Source organism: Crocuta crocuta, unplaced genomic scaffold (genome assembly GCF_008692635.1).
Source record: "Crocuta crocuta isolate KB4526 unplaced genomic scaffold, BGI_CrCroc_1.0 scaffold541, whole genome shotgun sequence".
Taxonomy (NCBI): domain Eukaryota; kingdom Metazoa; phylum Chordata; class Mammalia; order Carnivora; family Hyaenidae; genus Crocuta; species Crocuta crocuta.
In genome coordinates, this window is record NW_027531901.1 from 1,118,425 (window position 1) to 1,126,993 (window position 8,569).

Consider the following 8,569-nt stretch of genomic DNA (forward strand, 5'->3'; position numbering starts at 1 on the left):
GCAGACGCTGGATGAAGGGTGTGGCTGGGGGATGCGGTGCACACCCGCAGGAGCCCCTTCCCGCGGGTCTCCGTGCCCGGGTGGTTGGGACAGCGCTCCTTCTCTTCTCGCAAGAGTCCTTCGAGGCCCCGGGGGCGCGTGGTGGCTGTCGCTGCAGCGCGCAGCTCTTGGTTTCAGCTCGGGTCCCGATGTCGCGGTTTGTGGGCTGTGTGTGCAGCTCCCACGGCACGGAGCCTGCTTGGGACTCTCCCTCTCTCTCTGCGCCTCCCCTGCTTGCTCGCTCTCAAAATAAACATGTAAAACAAAAACCACAAAGTTAAAAAACAGAACCGCCAGTGTCCTTGGATGCCCAGAGCCGTGGCCGCACACTGGCTTTCTGACAGGTCTGCCTGCAGCTTGGAGACTCGCCGTTGCCCCTGGGCTCTAGAAGGACACCCCACTGCAGAGAGACGCCGAAGGTGTGGGGCGACGAGAGAATGGCCGCTCCTGCAGTGGGGGTCCCTTCCTGCCCGCCGCCTGCCGCCGTCCTCCCTGGGCGCACCGTGGCATGTCGGGCACTTGGCGCCGCAGCGGGTCGGGCGGGGTCTTCTCTCCTCGGCTCCCCCAGCCCGCCCTTCAGGCCGATGGTGGGAAGGGCTGTGGCTGCCGGTGGGCTGGCCGTCCTCCCGTGGGGTGACTCTGAGCCTGCCTCCCTCCTTCCTGGGGTGGGGACACCAGCAGGGGTGGCCCGGGCCCCCAGCCCACAGCAAGCGCAGGAAGAGTGGAGAGGCTGGTCCCCCCCGGGTGCCGCCCTGCCTGTGGCCGTGAGGCCCAGCGCGGGTGCCCCGCAAAGGCACCCCCAGACGGGGTTCTGGAGAGCTCTCCAGCTCAGGCGTGGGGCCAGGGGCCATGATCTCCTTCCTCCTGCCCCTTCCCATTGCCGAGCTGGGGGCAGCGGCGCACAGGAGGCCCGGGAGGGGCCTGGGGAGGGAGGGTGAGAGGTGGGTCAGGTGGATGCCCCAGGCCGCGTTCGAAGGAAAGAAGTATGTGAAGGGCCAGCTGGGGCTTGACCTCCTGGATGGCCCTCGCGCCGGGGCTGAAAGAGGGCACGGAATGGGGGGGGTGCTCCCAGGGGTCTCCAGGGGCCAAGCCCAGCTGGAAGCCGGCCGCTCTTTTGCTCGGGGCGCGTGCTCCCCGCGTGACCCTGGAGCCTAACCCTGAGGACCCGGCCTCGGTCTCGGGTCTTCTGCCGTGCTGAGCACCAGCTGTCGTCTCTGGGTGCAGGCGGGACACTGGACGGGAGGGTCGTCACCTTCCATCCGGGGTGTGTGTGTGTGTCACACAGCAGCAGCAGGGAGCCTCCCCGGGGGGCCCCCAGATTCGGTCCCTTAGGGCTTCATCACAACCACCTGAGCCGGGGTGGGGGGGCTGGAGGGGGCGGCGGGGTTGAGAAGGNCAGGCTCCCCAGCTCCGCCAGAGTCCTCTTGCTACAGTGCTCACTGGGCTTCAGAATGTCTGCAAGCGCGCCTGGCATTTAAGGGTAGGGGAGACAAGGGCCTCTCCAGACAGTAGGGGTGCTGCCTGGGTCCTAGCTCTCCCCCAGCTGTGCTTTCCCCGCCTCAGCCCCAAGGCCGCCTCTTCCCTGTGGACCCTTGGCTGCCCCTGCTCCACTTGGGGCCCCACTTTAGGGCAGGTGGGTTCACCCTGCCCTCGATGGCCCTCCGTCCATGGCTTTCGTGGGCTTTCCTGGGTGTGGGGAGGGTGGGCTGAGTGGGCCCCAGTGAGTGTGGGGCGCCTCCTCTGAGGCTGTGCGGGGACCTGTGTGCCCCCAGGCAGGAGTGCGTGGCCACCGAGGAGAACCCCCAGGTGTACTTCTGCTGCTGTGAAGGCAACTTCTGCAACGAGCGGTTCACCCACTTGCCGGAGGCTGGTGGCCCGGAAGGTGAGGGCGCAGTCGGGGCTCTCCTCGGCCAGCCCGAGGTCCCCGCTCCCGAATTCGGTGGGGAGTGACCCGGGGCTCTCTGGTCTGGCCCCCGAGGCGTGTGGGCAGGCGGGCTGTGTGACGCAGGGCTCCCTGTGTCCCCCAGTCACGTACGAGCCACCCCCGACAGCCCCCGCCCTGCTCACGGTGCTGGCCTACTCGCTGCTGCCCGTTGGGGGCCTCTCCATCATCGTCTTGCTGGCCTTCTGGATGTACCGGCATCGCAAGCCCCCCTACGGCCACGTGGACGTCCACGAGGTGAGACACGGCTGGCTCAGGGCAGGGGTTGGGGGGTGGCAGCCCCCCTACGGCCACGTGGACGTCCACGAGGTGAGACACGGCTGGCTCAGGGCAGGGGTTGGGGGGTGGCAGCCCCCCTACGGCCACGTGGACGTCCACGAGGTGAGACACGGCTGGGGCAGGGCAGAGCAGGGGTGGGGGGTGGCAGGCCGGACCTGTGAAGTCCACCGTCCCCCCAGGACCCTGGGCCTCCACCTCCGTCCCCCCTGGTGGGCCTGAAGCCGCTGCAGCTGCTGGAGATCAAGGCTCGGGGGCGCTTCGGTTGTGTCTGGAAGGCGCAGCTCATGAATGACTTCGTGGCTGTCAAGATCTTCCCGCTGCAGGTGAGGGTTTGAGGGACCCCAGACCGTCCCGCTGCTGTGGCTTGAGCTGTCCCAGCCCAGGGCAGCCCGGGCCCGCGCAGGTGGGATGAGAGACGGGCCCCACTGAAATTTTCTTGTAGGGCTAGGGTAGCGCCTTGTGAAACCTTGATCCGCTCTGGTTTTCAGGGCTTTGTTTTTGACATCAGGCTCTGCTCAGGGGCATTGGGCAGCAGGCCGCCCAGCAGCTGCCCAGGACACTTAGCGAAGGGAGGCCTGGCCCTGCGTCTCGTTTGGTGGGTGACACTGGGCCACTCACGCCCCTCCCTGCACGTCAGTGGCCATGGGTGTAAATCAGGTGCTGGCCCTGAGCGACCATTGTTGGCCGGGGCTCCGGGGCCCAGCTCAGTCCTGGCCGCGGAGGCTGGGAGGGAGGGTGCTGTGCGGGTGGCGTGGGGCTGTGTGGCCGCCGGGAGTTGAGTCGCGCCCCTGCCGCAGGACAAGCAGTCGTGGCAGAGCGAGCGGGAGATCTTCAGCACGCCCGGCATGAGGCATGACAACCTGCTGCAGTTCATCGCCGCTGAGAAGCGGGGCTCCAGCCTCGAGGTGGAGCTGTGGCTCATCACCGCCTTCCACGACAAGGTGAGCCTGAGCCACGCCCGTGGACGGGGCGCCCCAGGCCCGGGGCCTTCCGCCCAAGGAGGCCCTTCCCAGTGTGCCCGTGAGAGTCCACGTCAGGCACACCCGACGCCGGGATAAAGTCTGGTGAACGCGCAGGGCGCCTTCGCGACTGGCCGCCCCGGACAGCCCCCGGCCGCACACCTTGCGTGGCCATCCCAGCGTCCCAGGGCCGGGCGGCGCTGGCTCCTGCCGTGCCCAGGACCTGCAGCCCGGGTCTGTGCTGTCTCCTCCAGGGCTCCCTCACAGATTACCTCAAGGGGAACATCATCACGTGGAACGAACTGTGTCACGTGGCAGAGACCATGTCAAGAGGCCTCTCCTACCTTCACGAGGACGTGCCCTGGTGCCGTGGCGAGGGCCACAAGCCGTCTATTGCCCACAGGTACCTGGGTTAGCCGTTGCCTTCCCTGGCTTGGCCTGGAGCCTCAGAGGGGCCTGGAGGGTGAAAGTGGGGCCTGGGTGGGCCCGCTTGGCCCTTCCCCCGCCTCCACCTGTGTCCTGGGCCTGCCGTCGCCTTGGACGCTGGCTGTCTCTTGCCCCCTGGTGGCCGTGCGAGGCAGTGCTGACTCCAGTACTTTGGCTGGATGGGTTGCTTCGGCAGTCAGACTTTGTGGTTAGATCGCTTTACTTTCTTTTTTTTTTTTAATGTTGATTTATTTATTTTGTGAGAGAGTGGCAGAGAGAGAGAGAATATCCCAAGCACGCTTCGCATTATCAGCGCAGAGCCTGACATGGGGCTCCATCTCATGAACTGTGAGGTCACGGCCTGAGCTGACATCAAGAGTCGGATGCTTAACCGACTGAGCCCCTAGGCGTCCCTAGGATCTCTTTATATTCTTTTTTAAAAAAATTGTGTGTGTGAGTTTATTTATTTTGAGAGAGAGAGCAAGCTGGGGACAGGCAGAGAGAGAGGGAGAGAGAATCCCAAGCAGGCTCCGTGCTTTCAGCGCAGAGCCCGACATGGGGCTCGAACCCACAAACTGTACAATTATGACCTGAGCCGAAACCAAGTCAGTGTGAACTGACTGAGCGGCCCAGCCCCCCCCGTTTCACGTTCCAGCGAACAACATCTGTGTCTGTGGCTTCTGTGTGTCAGCATTTGCTGTAGCGGAGCTCACACATTCTGGTAAATGTCAGTGGTGACGTCACAAGCATGCAGCCTCTGGAAGACTCCCGGGGGAATGAACTCACAGAAGGACAGATAATGGGCTATGGATCCAAGGAAGTTTGACCTTGGGGTTCCCCTGAACCAGTGGCAGGGGCTCACTGAGGTCCTGGGGCTACGCCTTGACACCACTGTGCTGACTCGTCACCGTAGCCTCACTCAACGCGGGCACTGCCCCAGACGCCACACCACATCCGTCCCGTTACCTGCGCAGAGGGGTCTGTGAGAGAGACCTTGTTTTCCCAGCCGCATCGTACAGAGGAAGCCACCGTAGTGCAGAGAGATCGAGCGTTTCGTCACCAGACCTCGCGTGGTTCTGTACCTGCGAGGGGGGCGAATGAGGCTTGGGCTCCAGGATTCCCAGCTAAAGGGCCCCTTGTGGTAATAACACCGATGACCTTTACGGTTGACAGTATGCAATTGCAACTTTTGTGGGTCACAAATGGTTGATTCTTGAGCCTTCCGTAGGGTTTGACCTAACAGCGCACAGTAAGTGCGCGGGGGGGCCTTGAGCCTGGGTACGTGCCACTCCCTGAGTTTAATCGTCACCGTAACACTGAGACAGGCAGGGCGAGGCAGGACCACAGGTGTCTGCTGGTGGGAGGCGGAGCTGCCTCATGGGCAGCGGCTGCTCCTCCCTGGCCCGCGTGGCGGCCCGAGGCCCTCGGGTCTGGACGGACACCTGGCAAGTTCACTAACCTTGTCACTCATGTCCCGTGTAATGTACGTTTTCCCGGAAGACTGAGTCCCGGGCCAGCGCCTGGCCTCGAGCGCTCTGAGGACGCAGGGCCCAGCCTGTGGGACCGTGGGGACAGGAGCGGAGTCTGCCCGGCTGTCGCGGGGGCGCTGCTCCAAGGCCTGGGGACGAGTGTAGTTGGAGAGCCTCCCGGGGAAGGGGTGAGGGCGGGAGGGTGTCCCAGAGGGCAGGCCCTGCTCCGCACACCTCTGGGCCACAGGCTCCGGTACCGTGGGCGCCGCGGGGGGAGGCCAGGGGCAGGGTAGCCTGGCCCACGGTGTTCACCCTCATCGCGGTCCGTCTGCCTCCACAGGGACTTTAAAAGCAAGAATGTATTGCTCAAGAGTGACCTCACGGCCGTGCTGGCTGACTTTGGTCTGGCTGTTCGGTTTGAGCCCGGGAAACCACCGGGGGACACTCACGGGCAGGTAACGAGGCTCAGGGGGTGCAGGGCGGGGGCCGGCATGGCGTGGGGAGGGTGGACACCGCCCTTCTGGTGCCCAGCTGGCGAGACCCGGGGGCCAGGGCCACGTGCGCCCAGAGCGGTCTGAGGACCCCCGGCACCACGCTCCTTGGGCTGGGCCGCCTCGTGGGCTCGGGCTCTTCGTCTTTCAGCTGAGTTAGTAAGCGACACAGAAAGTACAAGGAACTATACTAGAATCCAAAAACCGAGGAAAAGTAACTAAAAGTTACGGCTGAGAAAATCACCCTAAAACAACTGCTGTAAAAATCCCTGAGCATTCTTTACCCCCTTTGATTGTGACCTTAACGTCAGCGACACAGACCCCGTCTGGGCAGCCCCTGTGCTGACGGAGTAAACACGCAGCAGCCCCATGTTAGATTGTCGTCTCGAGTGTGATATTTTTAAGTGATTCTCGCGGTATTACGCGCCTCGTGACTTCTGGTGACCTCCCCGGGGACGTGGCGAGTCAGGGACCGTGCCCCCGCTGGTGCCCGCTCCCGCTGCCTTCCCGGCCCCGCCCGGCGCTCTCGGGAGGTAGCTCGCGTGCCCAGCTGTGAGCACGCTCGCGTGCGGCCCTCGGCACCCTGTCCTCCCTCCTCCAGGTGGGCACGCGGCGCTACATGGCCCCCGAGGTGCTCGAGGGAGCCATCAACTTCCAGAGAGACGCCTTCCTGCGCATTGACATGTACGCCATGGGGCTGGTGCTGTGGGAGCTGGTGTCCCGCTGCAAGGCTGCGGACGGTGAGTGCGGCGGGAGCCCGGGCACCCGGGGCGTGGCACGGGGCGCCGCGTGCCCTGGGGTGACCCTGCGGGGCTCTCGCTCCCCCCAGGCCCCGTGGACGAGTACATGCTGCCCTTCGAGGAGGAGATCGGCCAGCACCCGTCGCTGGAGGAGCTGCAGGAGGTGGTTGTGCACAAGAAGATGCGGCCCGCCATCAAGGATCACTGGCTGAAGCACCCGGTGCGGGCCTGGGGCCGCGGGGCCGGAGCGGGGAGCCCTCCGAGGGTGACAGGAGCCCGAGAGCGAGGGAGCGTGGGTCAGAGAGGACGCTCGGGCAGCAGGCCGTCCTCGTCCCCCTGCCCGGTCAGAGGCCACTCGGCGCACGGCCTCCCTTCCACCCGAAGGTCTCGGGGGAGCTTCTGTGCTCGCCAGGGAGGTGGCCTGGCCGTCCATCCGGGCGCCTCCACGTGGGCCCTTTGTGCAGGGGAGCCCGCCGGCCCGGCCCTGACACGTCTGGGTGTGGACCCTGGCCCTGCCGGTCGGTAGCTGGGTGACTTCTGGCAGATGGCTCTGTTTCCCTGAGCCTTCGTCTCCTCAGGGCAGCGGCAGATGTCACTGGGTGTTGGAAATTGCTTGGCAGGACACATGAATGCGTAATACGGGTTAGCCCTAATTAGATACTCTGTTCTCTGCCTTCGTTGTTCTCTGGGCACGGGCTGAGCCGAGCATCTTGGTGCCTCAGTCTGGGGATGTTGTACGGAAGACCCCAGCAGCGTAAGCCGTTTCCCCCCAGGAAGGACATCTGCCTTCAGCTGCATGGAGCCCCTCCCCCCGCTCAGCTCAGGGTTAACTCAGAAGCAAGAGCCTTGAGGCCGCTGCGGGCTAGCGCTCTACCTTACATACCATCCGGGGCAGGCTCTTGAGGCCAAGGTCAGCTGCAGTGCTGCTCCCTGGAACCCGGGGCTCTAGCTGGAGAAAACCAAGACGTGGGGAGATGTGGGCCGGGGCGGAGTCCGTACCGTCGGCCTCAGTCTCCCGGGGCGCGTGCTGCGGCAGCCAGTCCGGCTCCCTGGTGAGGAGCCCAGGGCCCCGAGAGATTTCGGGGCGGCCTGGTGCTGGGCAGGCCGGAGCCCCTGGGTGTGGGCATCTGCCTTTCCTGGCTTCACTCCATGTGTCAGCGTCGGGTGTCACACTACATGCCCCGGACGCTCAGGAGGGGCCCGGGGGTGTAGGAAGTAGGGTGGGATGCAGCCCTCCTCTGGTCCCCACTCTGACCAAAGCCGCACACGACTGGGGATTCACGTAAGATTTTGTTTGAGTGTCGCCGCCCTGAGGCAAGCTGCTGTGTCCGCCCCGAGAGGGGCCCGGGTCCCCCTCACCCCTGCCCTGTCCCTTCCTGTGTTGAGGCTGTGGAGGGAGGTCAGTAGGGTCGGGGTGGTGGCTGCCGGGCGGAAGGCACCCTGATTCCTGCGGCCTCCCCCGGGCCTCTGCTGGGGTTGGGGCCAGCGGGCTCTGCGTGACCCTCGGTCACATCTCAGCTCTGCCCCTGTTCGCTGAGGGCACTAACGGGCTGTCCTTTCCCTGCCCCCGCCGCCGTGCAGGGCCTGGCCCAGCTCTGTGTCACCATCGAGGAGTGCTGGGACCACGACGCCGAGGCTCGCCTGTCTGCGGGCTGCGTGGAGGAGCGGGTGTCCCTGATCCGGAGGTCGGTCAACGGCACTACCTCGGACTGTCTGGTCTCCCTGGTGACCTCCGTCACCAACGTGGACCTGCCCCCCAAGGAGTCGAGCATCTAAGCCCAGGACACGAGCGGATCTGAAGAGGGAAGGAAAAGAGTTGTGTTTTGTCTTGGAAATCCCATAACGCCAACAAACACATAAAATGCAGCTGCTATTTTACCTTGACTTTTTATTATTATTATAATTATTATAATTATTATTATTAATATTATTTTTTGGATCTCATCAGTTTTTACCAGCACACTGCTCTACTGTATTGCAAACAGCGGACACGCCAGCGGGCGCTGAGGTGCTGAGCTGAGCGCGGGGCCGGGCCACGCCGAAGGGCCTCGGCGCCCCCGTCCCTCGGGGTTCGTTTTCCCCACGTCCTCTTTGTTCGTCATCTCAGAGTCTGTGACACAAAGAAACCCTTCTCCCGTCTTAGGAAACTTAATGCTGCAAACTCGGCCGAGAGGAACCTTTGAAGACTGTTACACAGGGACCCGCCTTCCTCCGGAGGCCTCTC

The 8,569-nt window shown here is 64.2% G+C and overlaps 1 protein-coding gene across 1 annotated transcript; it reads left to right on the forward strand.

Annotated features, from left to right (window-relative positions):
• Positions 1–547: 547 nt before the first annotated feature.
• On the forward strand, positions 548–8,247 carry ACVR2B (activin A receptor type 2B). The gene is made up of 10 exons (XM_077774013.1): positions 548–648; positions 1,812–1,921; positions 2,067–2,218; positions 2,440–2,583; positions 3,058–3,201; positions 3,474–3,622; positions 5,455–5,569; positions 6,207–6,345; positions 6,435–6,565; positions 7,927–8,247. Exons 1-10 carry the CDS (start codon positions 548–550, stop codon positions 8,119–8,121), a joined length of 1,380 nt encoding a protein of 459 aa, XP_077630139.1. The 3' UTR covers positions 8,122–8,247.
• The last annotated feature ends 322 nt before the right edge of the window (positions 8,248–8,569 follow it).

Coding starts and splice junctions, on each gene's coding strand:
- ACVR2B (XM_077774013.1), top strand. CDS start 548: ATGTCGGGCACTTGGCGCCGCAGCGGGTCGGGCGGGGTCTTCTCTCCT. Junction 1,922..2,066: donor GGAGGCTGGTGGCCCGGAAG/GTGAGGGCGCAG, acceptor TGTGTCCCCCAG/TCACGTACGAGCCACCCCCG. Junction 6,346..6,434: donor CCGCTGCAAGGCTGCGGACG/GTGAGTGCGGCG, acceptor CGCTCCCCCCAG/GCCCCGTGGACGAGTACATG.